At 38.8% G+C, this 26,339-nt stretch overlaps 1 protein-coding gene across 1 annotated transcript in view; it reads left to right on the forward strand.

Annotated features, from left to right (window-relative positions):
* The window catches only part of WNK1 (WNK lysine deficient protein kinase 1), a 105,705-nt gene that overhangs the window by 25,534 nt on the left and 53,832 nt on the right, over positions 1–26,339 (forward strand). Inside the window, 3 exon segments of the mRNA XM_060776740.2 lie at positions 8,153–8,325; positions 13,437–13,657; positions 15,459–15,616. Coding sequence (XP_060632723.2) covers positions 8,153–8,325; positions 13,437–13,657; positions 15,459–15,616 — 552 coding nt within the window.

A 26,339-nucleotide genomic window follows, 5' to 3' on the forward strand; every position in this document is an offset into this window, starting at 1 on the left:
TTATGAAATGTATAAGGTTGTACTTTCTTTGGTTTGTAGCTGAATGGATGTTACAAGTGAGAGTCCTGCATATACAGAAGTAATATTGACAAAAAAATTAAATTTCATAAAGGCTAACTAATATTTCTACCTCATAAAAAGTGGTAATATGTATTATAAGGAAGGTCGTATCAAAGATAAAGCAATGCTGGATGTATTGGCTCGAGAGCAGTACGTGTGAAAAAGATCTTGGAGTCTTCGTGGACAACAAGTTAAACATGAGCCAACAATGTGATGTGGCAGCAAAAAAAGCCAATGGGATTTTGGCCTGCATCAATAGGAGCATAGTGTCTAGATCTAGGGAAGTAATGCTATTCCTCTATTCCGCTTTGGTTAGACCACACCTGGAATATTGTGTCCAGTTCTGGGCACCACAACTCAAGAGAGATATTGACAAGCTGGAATGTGTCCAGAGGAGGGCGACTAAAATGATCAAGGGTCTGGAGAACAAGCCCTATGAGGAGCGGCTTAAGGAGCTGGGCATGTTTAGCCTGAAGAAGAGAAGGCTGAGAGGAGATATGATAGCCATGTATAAATATGTGAAAGGAAGCCACAGGGAGGAGGGAGCAAGCTTGTTTTCTGCTTCCTTGGAGACTAGGACGCGGAACAGTGGCTTCAAACTACAAGAGAGGAGATTCCATCTGAACACGAGGAACAACTTCCTGACTGTGAGAGCCGTTCAGCAGTGGAACTCTCTGCCCCGGAGTGTGGTGGAGGCTCCTTCTTTGGAAGCTTTTAAACAGAGGCTGGATGGCCATCTGTCAGGGGTGATTTGAATGCAATATTCCTGCTTCTTAGCAGGGAGTTGGACTGGATGGCCCATGAGGTCTCTTACAACTCTTTGATTCTATGATTCTATGATTTAGGTACAAGTTTGTCACTTTTAAAACAATTAGGAGTAATGACAGTCCTGAGGCACATTACATGCAAATGTATTATACCACGAACTTCTGTGGGTTATAGCACGACAAAATTATGTATTATTACTCTTGCTTTAAATTAAAACATGAGTCTGTTCTCCCTCTCTGTAATGTTGCTTGTTCTTTGTGTATATAGTTACACACCATGGAGCTTCTCTAATAGTGAGTGCTCTTTCCATTGTTACAAACCTATAAAATAAAATATGCCAGGAAAGGCCAGTCCTGGTTTGAAGGGCTCTTTTCTTTGCTATCCACATTTGGTGCCCTAGTTCAAGTCTCACGCTGGGTAGTGTTGCATTTCTGTTGAAACAATGTCAAAACAATTTAATGTGGGTGGAAAGGAATGAAGGAAGCTAACATAGTAGGCTTCATTCATCTGCTTCAATTCAGTAAGGAGACAGCACTGTGAGACAGAATATGGTTGGAATTTGCCTCCAAAGCAGCATAGCATTGATCTATATTTTAGACTACTCTTTGGGATTTTAGTTCTGGAAAAACTGTTGAATTATCTGTTTGCAACTTCCCTTAAAATGAAGTCTATATATACACTTTGATCCACTATTACACACTACATAGCAAAAAAAATAATCAAATTTGATAAGCCTTGGTGCATGGTTGAAAACCTATATGCTGCCATTACTCTCTTTTAAATAGCAAATTTTGAAAAACACCTTTTGGAGATCATGACTTTTTAAAGAAATGCATAACCTTTCAGAGAAGAACCAAAAATCCTTTAGAGTAGAATCTTCTCTTGTGGCAATGGTTTCAGTTGTTAGACTGAATAACCTGTTATCTCTGATCTTTTAGGAAAACAGAGATTTTGCCAGTGCATAAAAATACAGCAGAATACTAACATTTGTCTGCCTGTCTTCCCAAGAAATTTGCAGGATTTTTAGAGGCAACACTGATAGAATCGTTCCAGTAGTTGAGTGTGATATCTGTAGACAGTCCACGTTTCGCAGGCGTATAACTGGGTCGGGGTGACAATAGCTTTATTTATCTGGATGGGCAGAAACAGTTCTGGGATTCTGGGAGGATGTCTTCTGAGAAAGGTAGAAACCTGTTTATAAGTATTTTTGCGAGGGAGCTATCTCGATATCTCGGATATTAGAAGAGAGATACCTCGATAGTTTCCACAGTCTCTTTCAGGTATTCTGCCTCACTTTTCCAGTGGTTCCTGGCTGCAGGTAGAAGTCTTGTCCAACTCTTGAATTAAAATCACCCAGAAGGATGATTTTGCCCTCCTTAGGTATCTTTGACAGGTTGGTGTCCAACTGACATTAAAACTTTTCCTTGAGATCTTCATCAGCATCTAGTGTTGTTGTGTAGGAATTTATGATAGTTGCCTGTTGGTTTTTGGCAAGGTTGATTTGGACGGTTGAGAGTTGTTTGTTAATGGCGATGGGTGCTTTGGACAAATGCTTCACCAGGTTGTTTCTGATAGCAAAGCCGACTCCATGTATTCTTTGTTCTTCTTCAGGTAGTCCCTTCCAGAAGAAGGTGTAGCCTCCTTTTTATTCCTTCAGTTGTCTCTTTCCTGCTCCCTGGGTCTTTTGAAGTGCTACTATGTCGATGTTAAAACTGTGCCAGCTCCCTTGTAATAATAGCAGTCCTGTGTTCAGGGCATTCACTGTCTGTGTTGTCCAACAGTGTACAGACATATGGGTTCGATAACAGTCCATGTGAAGAATATCTTGGAGTCTTAGTGAACAAGTTGAACATAGGCCAACAGTGTGATGCAGCACCTAAAAAACCAATGGGATATTGGGCTGCATCAAAAGGAGTATAGTGTCTAGATCGAGTGAAGTCATGGTCCTCTTTATTCTGCTTTGGTTAGACCTCACCTGGAGTACTGTATCTAATTCTGGACACCACAATTTAAGAGAGATATTGACAAGCTGGAAGGTATCCAGAGCAGAGTGACTAAAATGATCAAAGATCTGGAGACCATATCCTATGAGGAGTGGTTTAAAGACCTGGGTATGTTTAGCCTGCAGAAGAGAAGGTTGAAAGGAGACATGATTGCTATGTTTAAATATTTGAAACGCTGTCTTAAGTAAGAGGAAGCAGGCTTGTTTTTTTGCTGCCCTGGAGACTAGAACTTGGAGTAATGGGTTCAAATTACAGGAATAGAGATTCCACCTGAACATTAGGAAGAACGTCCCTACCGTACAAGTTGTTTAACAGTGGAACTCCTGCTTTGGAGGCTTCTAAATGGGCTGTATGAATGGGCATCTGTCAGGAGTTCTTTGATTGTTCTTTTCTTGCATTGCAGGGGGTTGGGCTAGTTGGCCCATATGGTTTCTTCCACCTCTATTATTCTAGTATTGTATTCCAATTTCTCATTGAAAGGCTTTAGAACAGATTTAGCATCAGTCACACCCTGCTGAGAACAGGAAAAGCATGTTAAGTCAAAAATTCCAGGTTAAAATCCAAAAGAAAAAAAAATACTTCCAGTAAGAAACAGATGTTAACTGAGTTTGCTGTCTTCAGTAGTGCAGATTTTAAAGTATAAATGTGTTTTGGTTGCTCATTTTTACCTTTTATCAGGCAGGTCTCAATGAGAAATCTATAGCTTGCACACTAAAAATAAATGATCCATATGCCAACATAGTGTGTGGGTGCAAAATCAGTTTGGGAGTCAGAGAACGTATGTTGACATGAGATAGAATGTGTGTTATGAGAAGCTGTTAACCCCCCCCCCCCCATTCACACACACATATACACATTTGCAAAAACTGTAAGCGACACAAATTCAGTAGATTTGTGTTGAGAAAAATTTGGTCCCAGATTATTTTAGTCTCAACTCCCCCTCCCCAGCAAAAATATTATTATATTTATATTTTTCCTTACTCTTTGGAAATCTAAGTTTGGGCTTATTTTATCTTCCTTGTGGAAGCAGGGATGTGATAAAACTGGGAACTAGGTGAAACTGGCCAGTCATTTCCAGGAGCATGCTCCTGTCCTACCCTGTAGGCAGCTGTTTGTGCTTCCAGGATGTGGGCATTATTGTTTTTTGGGTTTTTAAGGAAAAGATAAGATGATTAAAACATCTTCTATATAATCTTGAGGATTCTATTAGTCTGCATCTATAATTAAAGTTAAGGTATGGTGTGGGTGATGGATTTTCAAAACAGCTCAAACTTCCAGGGAGCCTTTTGACTCCCACTGAGGATGGATTTGGACCACACTTGGCACACATACCCAAAATACTGAAAGGGTTTGAGGAGTATTGACCCTAGTATGTGGGACTTATAGTTCACTCACATCTAGAGAGTATTCTGAACCCAACCAAATGATTGATCTGGATCTGGACCAGACCTGGCATGCATGCTAACATTTCCATTTTTAATATTGGTGGGGTTTGGGGGGCATAGACCTTAGAGGCTAGAAGTTGTAGTTCACATACATCCAGCAAGCACTGAGAGCCTAAATGACAATGAAACTGGACCAAACTTGGCACCATCCTAAAATACCCAAATTTGAATACTGACGGGTTTTAGAGGGAATTTACCTTGAGTTTAAAGAGTTTATACTTCACCTGCATCCAGAGAGCACTGTGAACCCAACCATCAATGAATCTGGACCAAACTTGGCACACTCACCCAACATGCCCAACTTTGAATATTTGTGTGGTTGGAACAATGACAGATGATAATGGTAGATGTAGTTACCCACATTCTTGCACATTTTCTAATGGGTACATTCTTAAAACTGAAAACCCAATCATGAATGCTTTTTATGTTTATTGTTGCAAAACACCTAACCCCGGCATTGCTATGTACCTAAGCTAGTCTAATAGATAAATTAATATTTTAGGAGTTCACATTTTGGGCTCACTTTTGATAAGCAATTTATCATATGATATGGAATTGTGTGGTAAAAGGTTGCTTGCAATCTTATGCAGGGATAGGCTTCTACCTTTTTTGGTTTCAAGTTTGGAACTGGGTTGCTATTCCTGTAATTGATTCTTCATCCCTACCTCTCATCTTCTGCTGGGGAGGTGGTAGGGTAGCATCATTCCTACAATTGCACTGGCTTTGAAGACATTCATAGAGTCTTGGGTTCTAGTACAATATTGTAAACCAGGGGTCCTCAAACTAAGGCCCAGGGGCCGGATGCGTCCCTCGAAGGTCATTTACCCGGCCCTCGCTCAGGGTCTGCCTAAGTCTGAAACGACTTGAAAGCACACAACAACAATCCTATCTCATCAGCAAAAAGGAAGCCAACACTTCCCATTGAAATACTATTAAGTTTATATATGTTAAAATTGTTCCTCATTTTAATTATTGTATTGTTTTTAAGTGTTATTTGCACTACAAATAAGATATGTGCAGTGTGCATTCATTCATGTTTTTTTCAAATTATAATCCGGCCCTCCAACAGTTTGAGGGACTGTGACCTGGCCCTCTGTTTAAGAAGTTTGAGGGCCTCTGTTGTAAACTGTCTTTGTTATCATTGTTATAACCCACTCTATATTAAAACATCGCGAAGTGGCTTCAAAACAAGCTAAACAGTATAAAATATTAAAATAATTAAAATGAACTCAATTATATTAGACTCCATAATGACTTAAACCAGATTTAAAAGATTTAAACTTTATGTCCCAGCATAGGGCATTGATCTCACTGGTGGGAGATAAAGGAGGGTCTATATGGTAGGCCTTATTCCTGGGGCACAGACATATGGGACAAGGCACTCCCTAAAGTATTGAAATGTTAGGGCTTTAAATGTCATTGTCAATCATCATGAATTCAGACTGGAAACATATTGGCAGCCAGTGCAATTCTTTCAAGGCTAGCATTATATCTTGTCTATATAGTTTTCCAGTCAGCAAATGCTGCATATTGCCATAGTTGCAGCTTTTGAGTTTCATTCAAGGACATCTCCTATTTTAGAATGAAGTCATGTAATACCGTATTCCTCACCATTATTCTGTTGTCTTTGGATGACTGTACCTTGGAACTGTGTGGCTATCATTCCTTCTCTAGCCCATTGCCAGCTCATCATTTCCAAGCAAACATTTGCAAATTAAGAAATTACACTTACTTTTGCTTCCTGCTGTGTGCACATATATGTACAAGCTATCAAGAATTATTTTATATAGAAAAAATATTCATTCGTGAAATAAGGTTGGCTTGCTTTCTACTTTTATTATTCACAACACTATGTCCTTGCATCCAGTTGCTGTGTGTATTTATTACGCAGTAGCTGAACTAATCGGTAACTTGAGCTACTTTCCCACTCATCTTATCTCTGTTATCTCATAGATTCCAGGTAGAGGTGGGGAATAAGCCACATGGAAGTCAGTGAGATTAACTGCTGAATAAACAAATATAGGGTCACACTTTTATCTTAGTTAACTGAATGTTTAAGTGGCATTTAAACAAAGACGAATTAAAATGTACATTTTATCCTCATATCCTTTGTTGTGAACACGTGGAAATCTGGTAAAGTTTACAACCATTTTCCTATACTGAATTAGATTTTGAGTAGATATGAAGCATATTCTAAAACTTTCAAGACTCCTTAATCAGTGTCTTAAAGGGACAACTGAGAGTTTAAATGCTTGTGATGAATTATTTGGTATATGATGTTTAATCTCTGCAAGTATTAACCATGTTTACTTGAGGCTGGGACCCTCTTTTTTCAGTGGTGAGAAGTGTGCATTGGATTGTAGCCTGCAATAAATCTAGAAGTAGGTCAATACAATATTTAATTATACCATCAAAACACAATATAGCCATTGTATAAAAGGTAAACAATATAAAAGTATCGATTCAGCAATTATTATTTTTTAAATTAAAACATGATTTTTGTAAGGAATTTCCTAGAAGCAACTATCCATCCAGCAGAAGGAATAGCATTGAATTGAGCTGTAGGTAAGACTGTATAGCATTTAAGGATGGCCAGATTTTCAAGATAATTTCAATCCCTATTTGGTACTAAATGATAGTTTTGGATAAATCGAGGAACAGGTAGTATGTGTGGCAAATAGAGAATATTGCATATCTTTATATTTTATCTGTTGACCAAGAATTCTTTTTGCCTTAGAAAAATCGTACCTAGAAAGGGAGTCGACAGTGAAATCTATCGTTTGCCATTTGTTTCCCATACATGTTGACTATTGGCTAATGTAGTTATCTTCCTGTAAAAGATGCATATAATTTCTTTTCTTGCTTAAGTCTTTGTTGTAAGTTTACTGTTGTTTCTGTGCATTATCTTGTTTTATTTTGAAATTTTTGTATTCATTTGAGGCATTGAATGTTTGCCTTTTGTTTTGTGTCTGTGAATCACCCAGAGTCCCTTTGGGGAGAGAGGGCAGTCTAGAAATAAAGTATTATTATTATTATTATTATTATTATTATCATCATCATCATCATTTTTTAGGAAGGAGGAACCTCAAACCACATGAAGTCATTGGTTGAATGTGTGCTTGGACATACTTGGTTCCGGAGGGCAGAAATTGTTCAACATGGATGACTCTTGGAGTTAAATTACCTATTGTTAGGGGAGACATTTCCTGTCAAAGAGTGATCATGTATTGCATGTTGACATGGAGGTGGAAGGGAGAGCATCAATAACAGCAGCTTTGTCTCTGGTAACTTCTAAGCCTGTGTCAAGTATTTCAAGTTTGTAGGCTAGCCAAAGAGATTTTGCTGCTCAAGTTGATAGATGTAGCAGAAAGAGTCTCTTCCCTGTCAATAAGACCTTTGTAGCAGATTTAAAAACCAGCCTGGGTTGTGATAGGTTTGTGTATCCCCTATGGCTGAACACTTTCAGTCACTTTGCAGCACACTTCAGGAAAATGAAGAAAATGTCAATCATCCATTGTGACAGTGGCTCAGGGAGGGAGATGATGGGAATATCTTTATGAGACTGTGATAACAGTGCCTGTTGACAAAAGAAGAGAGGAAGGGATGTTGCATGAACTGAGCTCAGAGCCTCATGTAGGGGAAGTTCCATGATGAAGTATATATATAAAAAAGAGAGAAATAAAATGTTAAAATGTGGCAAATACTAACCCTAATCTGCTTCAGAAATAAGGTGGTAGTTGTGTGACCGAGGGTTTAGCTCTAACATGCTTTTTAGGAAACTGCCTCCCCAAAGGGTCACCCTGTATGTTTGTATATTCATGCCTGAACTTTCTCTTGGAAGTCCTTGATGCAGGCTTTTTTGCTCTTTGTTTTTAGGATCGGAAGTTGTCGAAATCAGAACGGCAGCGGTTTAAAGAGGAAGCAGAAATGCTGAAAGGACTTCAGCATCCTAACATTGTTCGGTTCTATGATTCCTGGGAATCTACAGTAAAGGGAAAGAAGTGTATTGTTCTGGTTACAGAACTTATGACATCTGGCACACTGAAGACGTGAGTATTGCTTGCTATGCATTAATGAGTCTTACATTAATGATGAACACGGAGTTTAAAGTTAGTGAAAACAGAAGTGAAATATGTTATTAATCCAGCTAAGGCAAACATATGTTACATACTATCTTCAGCTTATTGTTTTTTGAAAAAGAGGTGTAGCATGATAGCTTCTGAAAGTGCTGGGACTATTGTCAATGCAAAGAAGAAATGAAAGAGCTCTTAAGGTCTGAGTTTGGCAAGCTGTATCACGTCTCCCTTACAGCAAATGCCTGGAATTCCAGACAAAATAAGTACCAAGGGAGTCCTCTAGTGGTCATGAAAACATCAACATATTTCCTTGTATTTTGTATGAAGTTCAATGATAGACTGTCATTATGGAATTCTAGTTCCAAATATGTAAACTGTATTTGGGACTAGAGTTCCTTAAGTGGAGTTGTATCTGTCAGCTTTGGGATAATATTAAATGAAGTGTTAAGTTATGCAAAAGGTCTTCTAAAGGTTAGTGGAAATTAGGTATTTTATGGGAAGTTTAACAAATAAATATTGGGAAGAGCCAGTGAAACATAACTTTGACTGTGAAAATTAATATCTTGAAACAGAGACTTCAATTTTCTTTTGCATTTTAAACTTGAGGGGAGAGCACAATTTCCCTCTGAGTCATATAGGTATCCTTGCAAACGTCAGTGATGGTGTTCAGGGCAAGCCAGGAGCCCTTTAAAACTCTATGTCTGCTGCGATGGTGGCAACAAGACCACCAAGGTAGGTGCCACCCCCTTATCCCCACGGTGCAGAGACTGGGGAAAGGGGGATGGTTGTGTGAACAGTGGAGTCAGTTCTGAATTAGAACCAGCCCAACTGTTTACATTACCCCAAAGAGCAGGGCTGCTCTGGAATTTTAGGAAAGTCCCAGCCTTTTCCTGACTTTGTCTAACATGGGGCAATACTGTGTTTTGAGCATGAAGGGCCTGTGTATAATGACCACCAGGCCAGTTCTCAACCACTCCAGGTGAAACTGCCTGTGTATTGTCGAAGGCTTTCACTGCCGAAATCCTGGGGTGACCCTCTGAAGATGCCAGGCAAAACATTGTAGGCAAAATATTAGGAGAAAATGCTGCTAGAACACAGCTAGACAGCCTGGAAACCACACAACATCCCAAAATTTTAAAGGTCTTTGCTTAGCAGTGTAAAGAAGTGAAACACAATCTTTTTAGTATATTACTTTTCCTTGTCTGTCTATGAAAAGCACAAGGATCCAGAGAAGTGTTCTGAGAAAGATCTTAGTGTATAGGCAGATATTTACAGGAAAAAGCTGTCTTTCATGAAAGGAGAATATTTCATGTGCTTGGATAGAGATAATGTATTGCCAAATTGAAAATATATTTGGATAAAATCTTTTCATTTTAAGTCGGTTTTATTTTAAATTGTTTCCCAATTTCAGCAGTAATTATAAAGAAATTAAACAGCCAAAGCTGTGTTACTTAAGTGTCTGTGTTAACAAGCCCAATTCAATTATATTTTTAAACTTTTGTTTTACATAGTACCGCTAGCTCAGTATAGACAGCTGTTGCTTTGCTTACTTCTAGGTTGTGGGTTATTGTTTCTACTAGCTTCAGTAAGATAATTTTGTCTTGTATAATATTGCAGAGAGAATATAAAAGTGGTTTAACTATACCTGTATAGAGTAAATTGCTAAAAATGTAATGTGCTTCATCCGTAAGTAATATATATATATATTCTACTTTTGTCACTTGGCCAAGACGAATAGTCCTCCTAAAGTGGTTCATAGAATAACATTTTTTTCGCAATAAACCAACAAAATACCATTAAGTCATATTAAAGTGAACAGTGTTTAAACCCCCACAACTAAAAGTAAGAAGAGACACACCAAACAACCAGCATATTATAAATTGTTTTAAGAGTAGTCTATTGTTAGTTAGTATTGTTAGTTAGTAACGGCGCTCCATGCAGTCATGCTGGCCACATGACCATGGAGGTGTCTATGGACAACGCTGGCTCTTTGGCTTAGAAATGGAGATGAGCACCACATCCCAGAGTCAGACATGACTGGACTTAATGTCAGGGGACTACCTTTACCTATTGTTAGTAAAAAAAACAAATCAGATAACTGCAATTATCTATCCTAAAGTGATTTGAAATAAAGGAAGTATTTTGAATGCAGGGCCTAAAATATCAGATCCTGTCAGAGCCTCAAAGCTAAACAAGGTTAGCCCTTGAATGAGAGACCGCAAATGAATACAAGATGCTGTAGTTATATTTCAGCAGAAAGAACTATCAAAACCATCTCTTGAGTACTCCTTACCTAAGAAAACCCTATGAAATTCATGTCTGGAAAACGTACACATAAGTCACGAAGGCGTATAAACATACATGATGCCTATAAAAGAACTTCTCAACTATGGTTCTCTAATTGTGGGACATCTTTCCCTTTGAGACTTAATAGATATTAGTATTGATCTTATTTTGGCTCCAAGTTAAAACTCAGCCTTTGGGAACTCAGAGCTCATATCTTAGGTCTGTTGGTGTGTAGATTTTATTTTCTCTTATTTGTTTGCGTTGCTTTTAATATTCTGAATTGTTTCAAAGATTTTTATGTAAGCCCTGAGATTTCCAGATACAAAGTGTTACAGAGATATTTTAATGCAATGATACAAAAAATATAAGAGAGAAGGAGTCAAGCTTATCTCTTAAAAAAGGGAATTCCAGGAAAGTGGAGGAACTGTGCAATGTCAAAGTCTGAATGAAAATACATTTTGGTTTTTTGGAAAAGGAACACAATCATCACTGTAACAACTACTTAGCCACAGTAACTTCAGTCAGAGGAACCCAGCCAGGGCTTATTCAAGTTTTGAATTTGTTTTTGCTTAGATAGATCCAGCAATTAAGATTCCTTGAAGATCTTAATGTTCTTCCGGGATGCTTGCTGATGGCATTGTTTGCATACTAATGATAAGATGGTTAAACCTTCTTTTTAGGGTGGTGAGTTTTGTATGCAGTTCTGTCTCATTATCTCTAGTATGTGAATGTAGTCTCAGTCAGTTCTATCAGAGGTTTCTGAACATTTGGCTTCTGGTTGGAAATCTGGAAGGACGAAAATGCTCTGTCTCTGAATAAACTCATTGTCCACTTACTCTCTAGAGCAGGGGTTCTCAAACTTTTAAAGTCACAGAGCCCTTTTTGAATTGAAAAGATGCTTGTGGAGCCCGAAGAAATTTTGGACACAGGGTCTGCATTGCATTTTAAAATTTGACAGATGGACCAGGCCAGTGGCAGATGGACGGAGACTGTTTGTGTGAACTAACTGAAAAAAGGAACAAATTCCTATGCACACTGAACATATCTTGTTTTTAGTGCAAAAGAAAGAAAAAACAATACAATATTTAAAATGAAGAACAATTTTAACCAACATAAACTTAACAGTATTTCAGTAGAGGACATCAGCAGCCATACAGTCCAACCTCCATCTGTGTTGCAGGGAAAACACAGTCAAAGCACGTCCAACAGATGACCATCCAGCCTTTGCAATAATAATAATTTCCCCACGTGGTCACCGTGATTTGCACATATGGTATTATTCCTGTGCGCAAGCAGCCGTGAGGAACCCTTGTAGGCTGTGTGGTGGCAAAGAGGCCTCATAGGTTGCGGCAGCAGAGAGACCCCGTAGACGGTGCCAGCGGGGCTCCATAAGCCACATGCTTCCTAGACAGTGGGGAGTCCCACAGGGGCCCTGACTTTGCTTCGTGGAGCGCTAAGGGCTCTGCTGAGCATAGTTGAGAACTGCTTCTCTAGACATATCCCCAGTATTTCCCAGCTCCAAGAAAGCATTCTAATTTCTTGATGAAACTCTTTTAGCCTGAAAATACGTCCTATACCAAAATTGCCTCCCCAGACTTGGAACAATGACAGGCCTGGTTGCTTCACAGATTTTTCATATAAAGTTCAAAATATGTCTCCCCTGTCACGATCAGGTGCTTGGAATTCTGCAACTAGTGAATATGAATTTACAATAGATTATTATCATGGTTATTCCACAGCAGTCGCATGCATGTTACTTATCCACTTCATTGTAAGAGCATGTTCTGATAGAATCATTTGGACAGCTGCCAGTTTGGGATGATTGATGCTAATCCCCATTACTCCAATTTCTACAGTTCAAAGGAGGGATTTTGAAATCACATTACAAACATTAATCCTGCTGTGAAAACTGCCTTGTAAAAAACATTTGTTAGATAGTTTCAGAGGGAAATTGGAGCTCAGCTTGGAATAAAAACGAAGAGGGAGAATTGTAGAAAGCCATCATGAATGTGAAGGATGGGGGAGTGTATATGGCACTATTGTTGTGTATATGGCACTATTTGCTTTCTCAATGACTTCAGATACCTCTTGCACATTTGGTGATGATGTCACTGCGTAGTTTTCCATGACAATTCCATAACATGCATCTTACAGAGATAATTTGGCCCAGCTTTGACTTCTTTGCTTATATTCTTAGTACTTAAAAGGTACTCATCAGTAACCACTTTCCTTCAATTAACTGTTTTAGGCAGCACTGTAGTCCTGCCAAGGCTGCTGGTTCCTCAAAAATTATGCTAAACTAGCATCATGTCTGAAGTGTTTTATAAACATAGCATGCAAAAGGAACATAATAGATAAGTTTTAAGCAAAATTATTTGATTTAAATGGCTTAAAGGCCAAAATAGTAGATGATTTTCAAATGGTGTGCTTTAGTATACTACTAGATAATAGAGTCAAATAGCTATGTTTTGGAAAAAAAATGTCTACAAATTGTTTAAAAATTGTTTTCAGCTTTTAAATAAAAGGTTGACTGGAAAAGGTCAATAAATATTGCACCCCATACTGCATTTGTGTACTGTCAAGTTGTTTGTGACCCTAAGGTGAACCTATTAATAGGTCTTCTGGGGCTGAGAGTGTGTGACTTGCACATGTAAACTGAGTGGATATTCATGGTCAGAAGGGAATCAGACCCTTGTCTCTAGAGTTGTAGTCAAAAGCTCAAAACATTACACCATTCTGCCTCTAGTGCCAAATCCAGTTGTTAGCCTCAAATCCGGAATTTTGCTTTTCTTTCCTAGATATTTAAAAAGATTTAAAGTGATGAAAATTAAAGTACTTCGAAGCTGGTGTCGGCAAATACTGAAGGGTTTGCAGTTTTTGCATACACGTACTCCTCCCATTATCCATCGTGACTTGAAATGTGACAACATCTTTATCACGGGCCCCACGGGATCAGTCAAAATAGGAGACTTGGGTTTGGCAACCTTGAAACGAGCTTCTTTTGCCAAGAGTGTGATAGGTAAGTTCTACTTCTCTTCTGGCAACTATGAGTTAAAAACCTTGGTAATTTAGTACAATTCAGATGCTTGCTTCATTGCTGTTTTGATTATTCCCTTATAAAAACCATTGGAGCCATAGACCTTCTTAAATATGGTTTCCTGGTATTTGTATATTGTCTCTAGAACTATCGGTGCACAGACTTATAGGTAGCAGAATGCTGTTGATAAAACAAAGAAACTTGCATTTTAACAAAAAATAATTATTGCAGAATGGTATTAAGGAAAAGCATAGAAATTCAAATTAAAATTATTTTAAATATACCAAAGAAAACGTTGGATTTCACCTAAAGTTTTGGGGGTACTGCAAGTTTTTTGCTGTAGATCTGTTAGCTAGTCTAAGACTATTAACAGATAATCTGTTTTATCAGCTCTGTTCTACTACTGTGTGTATAAAGTATGTGGGCTAAAAGTAGAGAGCTTGCTCCTTCTTAGTCTGCATCTTCCTGTGTGTGTATATTATAAATGCAATCAATCGCCATTTTTGAAGACCCATTTTGCATCTTTTAATACTTGCTTTCAGGGGGTACAGATCCACATTTGCAAATATCTTGGTATTTGTCATAATGAAACATTTCCTGCTTTCCAGCCAGTCTACAAATATTAATCTGTTGGTGGAAAAGGAAGAACACTCAGAGGGAAATGATTAACTTCCTCAACCCAAAATCTCCTTTCCATGTGTTGTGTTTGGCTTTCAATTGGAAAACGGCCATATTCTGATTTTTTAAACAATTGCATTAGTGTGTTTATTTTAAATTGTGGTTTGTACATTATTAAACCACGGGAGAGATTGGAAAACTTACTTGCACCAGATCTAGTCTGCCTGCAGGAAACAATCCTTTCCTTAATATAAATATGCAATATCTGGCTCTAAGTGTCTCTGAATATAGAGTGTAGCTTCTCAACACATGGCAAGGTGCTATGGCTTTTTATATTTGAGGGATAATGCATTTTCTGAGAGTCGTTTCTTAATCAGCGTTTGTTGAATCCCACGCTCCGTGTCTATAACTGAATTTCTCTATATTTCTGAGTATTTTTGCCTGTAGGATGTCCCTCACTATTTCCTGTATCTGCAGTAGACCTATAAAATGTACTGCAGGTGAAATGGTAAGTATGTGAAAAGGGCTCTGGTGAGTGGCCTTTGCAGAAAATTTCTTAAAAATTAATTTTTAAGGAGCCCTTATTCATAGACATCGAGTTTTCCATTGCAAGGCTTTGTTTAAAGTGACACAATTGAAAAGTCAATGGAGTGTTACAAGTCAGACACTAGCTGTGGACTCTTACCAGTACTAATTCTTTACAGCAGATGGCAGGCAGGTATGCTGAAAGGATTGTTGTACCTCCTTGTTCTCAGGGAGGAAAGGTAAGTGTGGCTAACATGTATCTGGTTTGCAACATAGCTAGTCTCTCACTTTTATTTTACTCCATTTCTATGTCACCTGAGGTTTAGCTTTAGTTTGTTCATTACAACTGAAGCCTTCTGTTTTGTTCCTGATTCTTTTCCATTATAATGTACAGTAGTATTCATAAACAGTGAACATATAAATCTTTAAACCAGTTCCTCACTTCTTGCAAAGGCCTTGCAATAGAAAATCCATTGGATATGTTGGTGAAAAAGAATGACTGAGGGTGTCCTCCCTCTTCTTTTTGCCTCCACTTCTTTTCTCACAGGTCTACCCATCTGCACCCTTCAGCGGTGAGTAACGCCAGCAACCTCTGCTCGCTTTGAGACATTTAGAGTCTGAATCGTTCTTTTAATTTAAGGTACCCCAGAGTTCATGGCACCTGAGATGTATGAGGAGAAATACGATGAATCCGTTGATGTGTATGCTTTTGGGATGTGTATGCTTGAGATGGCTACGTCTGAATATCCTTATTCTGAATGTCAAAATGCTGCGCAGATCTACCGTCGAGTGACCAGTGTAAGTCTCCTATGCTCCCTTTAGATTATTTGTAGAGCTCCTGCCACAAATAAAAGATTGCCTCCTTCAGTGATAAAAACGCCTGGCTTCAAATAGTCCAAGAGAGGAACTAAAACAAAGGCACATGGAGGTCTTCTTCTGTAGCACTAGAGGGGATTAAGGATTGAAGTCTGCTTAAAGGAGAAGACACCAGCTAAAATTAACTCACATCGAAACCAGATATTTTAATTCCAGTGTTTACTGGCATGCATTCAGGTGTGGTTGCAAGAAAAAAGGAATGATAACAGACTAAAATATGATACTTGTCAAAATTTGGGATCCTTTTCTGTGTGTGCATACTAATTCAAAAATTGGTTCACATATTGCTACTTACTTTGAACAAATGCTTTGGAGAATGAAATACTTCCTGGTCACTTTGTTTAACCAGAACATGCTTGGTTATACAGGTTTTGTAAGTAACCATGTAATACACCTTGTTCTCTACCATATTTTCTAATGTGAGTATTTACATAATTAATTAGATTACCAGCAGCTGATATTTGGTGGAGGAACAAATCAGTTGACACATTTGCCCATTCTCTTTCTTGATTAGAAAAAACTAATGATTGGAGCGGTCATTCCCAAACTAGGAGCACTGGAAAGTGCCTTCTATCAATTTGTACTGAGGTTTCCTATAAATGAATCTTGTCAACACTGGCTAGTAGAAGCTAGCACTGCTTTTCAAGCAGAATTCTTTATGTATACCTGTTTGAAGTGCCAGAGATTAAATCCAGAACCTTCTGGATCCAAGACATATCTGGATTCAAGGTATATACAGTGGGGGGGAAAAGTATTTAGTCAGATACCAATTATACAAGTTCTCCCACTTAAAAATATGAGAGAGGCCTGTAATTGACATCATGAGAAAACACATCTAGAAATCACACTCTGATTTTTAACAAATTTATTTGCAAATTATGGTGGAAAATAAGTATTTGGTCCATAACAAAAGTTCATCTTATAACCTTTATTCGCATTGACAGAGGTCAAACTTTTCTGTAAGTCCTCATAAGGTTGGCACACATGGTTGCTGGTAGAATCATAGAATCAAAGAGTTGGAAGAGACCTCATGGGCCATCCAGTCCAACCCCCTGCCAAGAAGCAGGAATATTGCTTCTTTTAATTTATGTTGGCCCATTCCTCCATGCAGAACTCCTCAAGAGCAGTGATGTTTTGGGGCTGTCGCTGGGCAACACGGACTTTCAACTCGCTCCAAAGGTTATCTATAGGGTTGAGATCTGGAGACTGGTTAGGCCACTCCGGGACCTTGAAATGCTTCTTACGAAGCCACTCTTTTGTTGCCCTGGCAGTGTGCTTGGGATCATTGTCATGCTGAAAGACCCAGCCACGTTTCATCCTCAGTGCCCTTGCTGATGGAAGGATGTTTGCACTCAAATTCTCACCATACATGGCCCCATTCATTCTTTCATGTATACAGATCAGTCGCCCTGGTCCCTTTGAAGAGAAACAGCCCAAAGCATGATGTTGCCACCCCCGTGCTTCACAGTAGGTATGGTGTTCTTTGAATGCAACTCAGCATTCTTTCTCCTCCAAACATGACCAAGAGTTGTGTTTCTGCCAAACAGTTCTACTTTGGTTTCTTCTGACCATATGACATTCTCCCAATACTCTTCTGGATCATCCAAATGCTCTCTAGCAAACTTCAGTGGCCCTCGGTCATGTACTGGCTTGAGCAGGGGGACACGTCTGGACTGCAGGATCTGAGTCCCTGGCAGCGTAGTGTGTTATTGACGGTAGCCTTTGTTACATTGGTCCCAGCTCTCTGTAGGTCATTCACTAGGTTCCCCAGTGTGGTTCTGGGATTTTTGCTCACCGTTCTTGTGATCATTTTGACCCCACGGGGTGAGATCTTGCATGGAGCCCCAGATTGAGGGAAATTATCAGTGGTCTTGTATCTCTTTCATTTTCTAATTATTGCTCCCATAGTTGATTTCTTCACTCCAAGCTGCTTGCCTATTGCAGATTCAGTCTTCCCAGTTTGGTGCAGGGTGACAATTTTGTTTCTGGTGTCCTTCGACAGCTCTTTGGCCTTCACCATAGTGGAGTTTGAAGTGTGACTGCTTGAGGTTGTGGACTGGTGGCTTTTATACCGATAACAAGTTCATTACTACAGATAATGAGTGGAGGGCAGAGGAGCCTGTCTGTGATCCCCAGAAATCTTGCTTGTTTGTAGGTGACCAAATACTTATTTTCCACCATAATTTGCAAATAAATTCGTTAAAAATCAGACAATGTGATTTTCTGGATGCATTTTCTTATATTGTCTCTCATAGTTGAGGTCTACCTATGATGTCAATAACAGGTCTCTCTCATCTTTTAAAGTGGGAGAACTTGTACAATTGGTATCTGACTAAATACCCTTTCCCCCCTCTGTATCTACAATTATCACCCAAATGTATCAACAGGGAACAAAACAAAATATGTATGTGTTATCTGGTTGCATCTCCTAGGGGTGGTAATGCTGCACCTTGTGTTTTATGTGTGATTTGATAATTGTTTACTTTCTGTAAAGAAATAATGGAACACTCTTTGTGTTACGTAGAAGACGAGTTGTGTATCTGCTTGGATGGCTTCTTTGGGCTTACTTCCATTCTGTATTCTCAGTACTGAGAGTCATTGAGAAAAATAGATGAGGTTCTCTTACTGAAGGCAAGTAATCACCATGCACTTTTGCATGTATGTCTTACCAGATTCAAGTGAGAAGTTCCCCTCTTATTGTTATAGAGGGGGAAATTATTCAAAAGAATATTTGGTGGATCTTGTATGTATAATGGAGACATGGTTGGATGAATCTGGAGGAGTTAATCTCACCCAGTTTTGTCCTCCAGGCTACTCCGTGCAGCATCAGCCGAGATCTGGGGGGTGGGGAGGCAGAGTTGCAGTAGTCTATAAAGATTCCATCTCCCTGATCAGGTGCCCCATCCCGCAGTCAACTCTATTCAAATGTGTCCACCTGAAATTAGGAGACCGGGACAGATTAGGGATTCTGTTAGTGTACCGACCACCCCGCTGCACTACAGTCTCCCTACCTGAGCTAGCAGGGGTGGTTTTGGACCTGGCATTGGAGACCCAGCGGCTTTTAGTGCTGGGGGGACTTCAATGTCCACGCGGAGTCCACCCTTTCAGGAGCGGCTCAGGACTTTATGGCCACCATGGCAACTATGGGGCTGTCCCAACTAGTATCTGGCCCTACCCACTGTGCTAGACACACATTGGACTTGGTTTTCTGCCAGGGATGGGAGAATGATGGTGGTGTGGAGGAGCTTTCGATCGCTCCATTGCCATGGACCGACCACAACCTGATCAGGTTTAGGCTTTCTGCACCTCCTTACCTCCGCTGAGGTGGTTTTTTTGCTGTCAGCCGATCTGAGTCCCTCTACGGAGGTAGAGAAGATCAGGATATAAAAGTTTTAAATAATAAATAAATAAATCTTAATGCCCTGCAAGAATAATTCTGTTTATTTAATATTGGAATAGATGCTAACAGTTTTGAAATTAAAATGCCATTTCTTTCTGTGATCATGTTTCCCCCCATTTTTTGTTATGATCATTAGGTTTTTTGATAGTGTAGACACAAGTAGGCAAGCAGCCCCATTTCTCTTTCCAAACTTGTTTTTTAATGCTTTTGTATCCATTGACAAGGTTATCTTCCATCCGTGCACACATTTTCACATTATTTTTACTTGTTATTTGCTGTTGCTTTTCCCCATAGTCTTTTAAAAATAAATCCTCACATGTTACCCCGTAAAAGCACTATGCACATTGATTTCATTTAAAACATTCCATCAGAGAACAAATACAGAAACAATTGCCTTTTGACTATTGTCTTCTTTCCTTTCACTGGTGCCTATTAGTATGGTAGTTTTCATAGAAAAAGCTACTGTTGGCACCTTGCAATAAAGTTGTCCATGAACTCCCACCAAAAGCAAGTGAACCATGTGTCCATACATTTTGGCAGGTCTTTGTCTTCAATTCAGTTTGTGGTACAAGGAAGCCCATCTCGTTCTTTCTGTGTAATCTTGTGAAAATTTGTTTGGAACCAACACAAAGAGTTACTTGTGCCAAGGGAATATGATTAAATATAAGCCTTTTCTGCTAGCTGATGGACTGACAGAGAAATCTGTTGGCAAAATTGCTCTCTTGGCTAAGATCTGTCAGAAGAGGAGTAAGAGGTGGAGCTTAGGAAGGAGTTAGATGTCTCCAGGGTCACAGCCATGAGTCTGGTTTTACGTTAAGCCTGGGTGAAGGGAGTCCTAAGTAGTTTCTTAGGATTCCGTGCACATTCAGTTAATCCACAGTCTGCTCAGGTAGCCCTTGGCCACCTTCTTCAGTTAAAATTGTTTTATAAATCCAATTTTATTCTAATTGCCTGCTTCCATGTGAGTGCATTTATCTGTGCAGTTTTATTGGTGGGCCACAAGGCCTAAAATAAGGCCTGTGGCCAGGGGTGTGTCCCACCATTGGAGGAGAGAGGAGGAGAGGGAGAGAAGGAAGGAGGCCAACGCCCTTGCCCTTACTCTCTTGCGGCTTCCCTGGCGCCATTGGAGGAGAGTGAGAGAGAGGAGAGTCTCCCGTAGTAGTAGTAGTGGTAGTAGTAGTTGTTGTTACTAGCTCCCATTGCTACACATCAGTTATAATGGGAAAGCAGCCCTTTGTAAGACCCTATTTAGTCCCCCAAAGTTGTTGTTGTTGTTGTTTTTGCTGTTATTATTAGTTCTCATTGTCAAACGCAAGAGTTGTAATGGGAAAGCAGCCCTTTGTAAGACCCTGTTTAGTCCCCCAAAGTAATGATTAGTATTATTTAAGCCGTTAGGGACAATTTCTTGGATTTTGTGCCCCGCTTTTTGTATTTGTTTTCAACCTTTGCCCCCTTCCCTTCTCTTTTTTTAACACGAACGTTAACAACATCCACGGATAATAATACATTAAACACATTTTTTTCTTGGTATCTTTGTCTTTTTCTGGGGTTATTTGGGGTGCTGATTCAGAAAACTGCCTTGGATAGATGACATCAGTTCTAGATTATTAAATATGATTTTCTGTGGGCGAGCAGATGACAACTACTGAATGGCGTATGTTCTGTATCAGAAACTAGAGCTGATGTGGTCCATCCAATGCAGTTTTCTGAATCAGCACCCCAAATAACCAAACCAAATTTAAAGTTGACCAAAAACTGAATCATAACCCTTTTGGTACTAATGTTGGAGAGTGGTCCTGATCAAAAAAAGGTTGGAAACTACTGCTATGGAAATGCCATTTTAACCAAGAACACAAAAAACATAGTTAATTTGATTTCACTCATACAAAATTCCACTATTTAAAGAAATGAGGATTTTGGAACTTGATCCTGAAATTAGAAGAGATGATTTAGCACATCCAAAAAGGAGGTGAAGGTAAACAACTTTTTAAAAAAACCAACAGGAAGTATTTAAGATAAATCAGCTTTGCTATGGGCAAGTGCTGATTATTTTAAGAAGAAAGAGCAAGAGAAGTAGCATTAGCAATTTAGTTGCACAAGTAGAGTGGTGGCGGGGACTCAATACATCATGTGGAGGTGAAATAAACTAAAGATCTAGAAAGAAAAACAAAAAATCAGACCTAGAATGAGTAAAACAATTGCCAAACTATTCCATAAGTATGCAAAAACCCCGGGGCTAAAACTCAGGTATGTGGACGTCCTGTATTTCCATACAAATGTATGCAAAGCATCATGAGTTTATTGCTAACCTCCTGGGGGTACATTGGGTTTGTAACTATGAATCCAGTTCAGCTCTTATTAAAGGACAATCTGTCCTTGAGTATTTTGCTTTATATTTTCTCCCCTTTAAAACTCGCTAGCACAACTTGTCAGTAGTAAGGGACCAAAATTAGATAGGCAAAGCCTCTTGGGGCTACAAAGGTTTTTAGTGCCTCCCTTTTAAATAAAATATAATGATTACTTAGGATTGTTGTTGTTGTATGCCTTCAAGTTGTCTTAGATTTAGGGTGACTCTAAGACATCCCTATCACAGAGATTTCAAGATTTATTCAAATGGGGATCTGCCTATTTTCTTCTGTGACCGAGAAAGTGTGACTTGCCTAACATCACCCAGTGGGTTCAGAGCATAGTCTGAGGTTCAAACCACTACTCCACGCTTTCTGAATTCCTTCCCCCTCTGTTTCCTACCTACCATTATTTCTTCCTTTTCTCCCTCTGTTTCTCTATTTCCCTTCCTTCCTTTTCCCCCCTTCCCTTTTCTCCCTCCCTCCTTCCCTCCCTCCCTCCCTTCCCAAGGATGAATTGTGGTGGCGGGCACAAGCCACAGTAGCTTTTTTTGGGGGGGGGCAGCAGAAGGGGGGACAAACAGCCTGGGGGGGGTGCTTGGTGGGCCACACCAACAGTTTTTGTGGGCCATATGTAGCCCAGGGCCCACATACTGTACAGGTCCATGATAGAAAACCTGTTAACAGGCAAGTAACATTTTTAGATTCAGTTAAATATCACTTGCCTCAGCAGTGATTCTTTTGGTTATCCAGATGATTTGGACTTCATCTCTCAAAAGTATGGGCAGCACACAGTATCTAGGGAAGTCTCAAACGTCTGAAGTACTAAGGGTTGTGAATCACTGCTTTAGACTATACAGTACCTCAGGTTTAGGCCCTGCAGTATGTTTGTTTTCATTTGAGTCGGCCCACTGAATCAATTGATCATACCTGCATGTTGGCTTAAATTGATTCTGGGAGCCATAGACTTCATGGGACAATTCATAGAATCATAGAGCTGAAAGAGACCTGGTGGACCATCTAGTCCAACCCCCTGCCAAGAAGCAGGACAGTTGTGTTCAACAAATGGCCATCCAGCCTCTGGTTAAAAGCCTCCAAAGAAGGAGCCTCCATCACAAGTAATTTGATTGTGTCTCTAATAAATAAATAAATAAATAAATAAGCATAATTAAGAATACTTTTATTACATATATATGAATGTTATAACAAGATTTTATTAGTATATTGATCCAGTAGGATTTCAAATCGATGAGTTATCTCCCCACACCCCTTTTGCTATATAAAGGTTAAGTTTAACAGGGAAGTTGTGGACCAGGAAGGAGGATGTCAAGCATGCAGGCCTCCTGGAATAAATTAATTACCTTGCAAAGTACTGCCTCAAGGTTTGTGGGAGGGTTAACTTTTTTTTCCATTAAAATCATGGGTTCCTCTTAAAATTCCTCTAATAGTAACAGCCTGCATCTAGTTCAGACTAGTACCAAAATTGCCTAGCAGAAAGTAATAGACTTTTCAAAGTACCTTGTTTGTGAAACTGAAGGCTAAAGTTCATTCGCTAACATAATAAATGACAGGCTAAAAATAAATTAAAGTGATTAGAGTAAAATTCCTTTCAGGCTCTATACCTTAAATGTCCTGTTTTGGGGGAAATCCTAAGGACCATATTAACTCTCATTTTTCTAATATTTACATGTAGGAAATACGAATACAGACTATGTGCAAATTTCACAGCTCAATCTAAAATATTCTTGGTATCTTGGTTTTTAGGCCTCCTCCTCTGATTATTTGGGGCACAGATTTCAGAAAATTGTATTGGATAAACCACATAAGCTCTAGTTTCTTACATATGGTGATTGGAAAGTTTGTACCATACATCTTTGCTTCCAGTATGGAATAAGTAGATGTTCATGCAGTATACTTCTTTTAATTTTTACTGTGTTTCCTTCATGCTTAAAAGATATTAATTAAAACTCTACATTTCAATATCCTGATTTTTTATGGGCAAGCAAAGTGAAGAGTGGTATATGGCATATGTTCTGTATCCCAAAAACTAGAGCTGAAAACTGGTTCCATTTTTGGAAGTAGCAGGTCAAAGATACCCAGAAACAGCTTTAACATTTGAGGCAGCAAAGTGTGGGTTGATCAGTGTTATAAGTGTTTCCTCATCAAACACAACTTGTTGGAGTTTATTATTTTGAGCATGTAGAGAAAAAAATTATGTATTTGCAGAAGTTTTCATGTGTGCCGGATGTGATTTGCATGTAGATTCATGCATTTATTGAGTAAACTTCTGTGTTTTAGAAAATTTTCTTACATGAAAGCTTACAAAACGTCTTAATGAATTCCGCATATTAGTTGGGAAGGGGAAATCTGTAAATGGATAATGATGATGATGATGAGGATGCTTGCCATAGATGCAGGCGAAACGTCAGGAGAAATGCCTCTAGAACATGGCTCTATAGCCCGAAAAAACCCACAAGAACCTAATGATAATCTTTTTTTCTATCCCGCCTTATCTCCCAAAAGGTACTCAGGGTGGTTTACAACAAAAATTAAGAAACATTAAATGCCAAAGAAAAACAAAACAAAAATACATCAAATCATGGGTAATCAAATAAACAACATCAGAAATAACAATGAAAAATATGCAAATAGAGCAATTTGGACACATTTCTGTAATGGCTGAATAACATCCCAGTGATACAGTTAATGTAGTGCTATGTATTGTCGAAGGCTTTCATAGCCGGAATCACTGGGTTGTTGTAGGTTTTTTCTAGAACATGGCCATATAGCCCGAAAAAACCTACAACAACCCAATGTAGTGCTACTCATATATAATGAAATAAGTCCAATTATTTGTCTAAACTAGACCCATTGAATAAAAAAAGGATTTATTTACTCAGTTCCTTTGATGTTAACAGGCTTAATCTGATTGAGATTAACAATTGAATTAGGCAATAGAATTTAGAACTAACAAACTGATTAATAGCATTGCAATAACTTATTTGTGTTGTAGAAGATGCAAATTTGCCAGAAATGTGAGAGGAGGCTCTGTGGGAGGGGTCTGAAGCTGAACTTACCTCTTTATTATTGTGCATACTTCCTCCCTCCCACCCTCTCTCTGTCTTTTGGATCCTGGACAGCTCTGAGCTCAGTTCTGGTTTCTGTATGCTATCACACAGTATGAAGGAAATGAGAACTGTAAATAAGGAGACTATGTTTCCTTCAAAGCTTAGTGTCTGTTTTCCTTCTGCTGTGCGCTAAAACTGGAATTTTACCAGTCACATTTTCAAATAGGTGTACTTTTGTACACAAAAGAGTGTGTGTGTGTGTGTGTGTGTCTTCATGGATCTTTCAAAGAAAGATTTCTGTCCAGTTTTTGTCATCATAAATTCACACTGTTGCTGCAATTCCCACAAGGATTATAATAAAGAGGTAAGAATTTTGGTCATACTGACTTAAATGAGATATAATTTTACAGGACTTTCAAAAATGAATTGTCCATTTCTTTTGCTTTCTCAGCAATCCTGGCTTTATATTTTGACTTTCTTAACTTCCGATAGGGTTGTAACAGTTTTGGCATAAATGAATTGCTAGGTAGGCAGCTGAGGGTCATATTTTATATGGGTCTGATTAGCTTAGCTCTTTCAGTTGGAAGGGATTTGGAAATTTCATGTCATGTAATTATGAGTTGTGGGAATCTGTGCTCTACACATGCAAGGTTAAATTTAATAGTAAATTAACCTCACAAGGAAACTGAGTAATTTCAGCTTTTCTCATATGATGCTGTACAAATATGAGCAGTTTCCATTTTAGTGCTCATGCTTTATTTTAGGAATTGATTGAGCACATAAGAACTCAGCTTGGTTCTGTAGAAAATACGTCTTTCAGCATATTGTTATTAGTATGTTGGACTCTCCTTCCGCGTCCTTGGAAGCCCATTGCAAAAGAGGGTGTGGTTCATGTAGGATTTCTTCTGTTCCAGAAGCTCTGGAATGGTAATTTTGAATTTCATCCAGTTTTTCAGACCAGTGAATGTGTAAAATGGAGTATTTATAATTTCTGTAAATTGTTATGCTTTCAGAGTTTCATGTTTTCAGTAATACTTATTTTGAAAGTATGCTTACCTCTATATTGGTAGATCCCTGGCAGGGAAGAGTATTGAAACTAAGAAACTGACTTGCTGTAGGTCACATATTGGTTTAGGGTAGCAGGAAAGTTTGAACTAAACATTTTGTAGTCACAGGATGCATCTACACTTTAGAAAGAATGGAGCTTGATACCACTTTAATTGCTAAGGCTCAGTGTTATGGAATAATGGAAGTTGTATGGGGTGTGTAGTCTTCTCTGCAAAAAAAAAAAAAACATGCTAGTGCCTCACCTAACTGCAAATTCCTGGATTCCATAGCATTGAGCCAAGGTGGTGCCAAACTGCATTAAATCTATAGTAGATTAACCCATATGTGAAATACAGGCAGTCCCCACATTACTGATTGGCTACTGGGTTTCTCTGGACTTTGTTTGTATATCTGTATGTGACATTGAAAAAGGAATAAAGTTTCTACATTAGTTCATATAACAATTAGTATCTATAACAATTGGTTGCTTTCAGAGAAATGACTTAAAAGTAGCTGGAAAAATGTTTCCCCTAACAGCTTAGTGACAACATGAAGGTCCCCTTCTCTTAAGTATTTTCTGTGGATCAGGGGACATTCAGAGGACATTCTACCATTGTAATTTTACTTATGTTTCTCTGGTTCCAGCTCATAGGGCTAAAACCAACCTTTCTTCCTATGGGAAGAATTTGTTAGAGGAAGCCTCTTTTGTATAAAAAGGGGGAAAGCTCTTAAATATCAAGATTGAGTTCAAAAATGCATATGCATGTGGGATCTATGTGCAGAAA

This window comes from Anolis sagrei, chromosome 5 (genome assembly GCF_037176765.1).
Source record: "Anolis sagrei isolate rAnoSag1 chromosome 5, rAnoSag1.mat, whole genome shotgun sequence".
Classification (NCBI taxonomy): Eukaryota; Metazoa; Chordata; class Lepidosauria; order Squamata; family Dactyloidae; genus Anolis; species Anolis sagrei.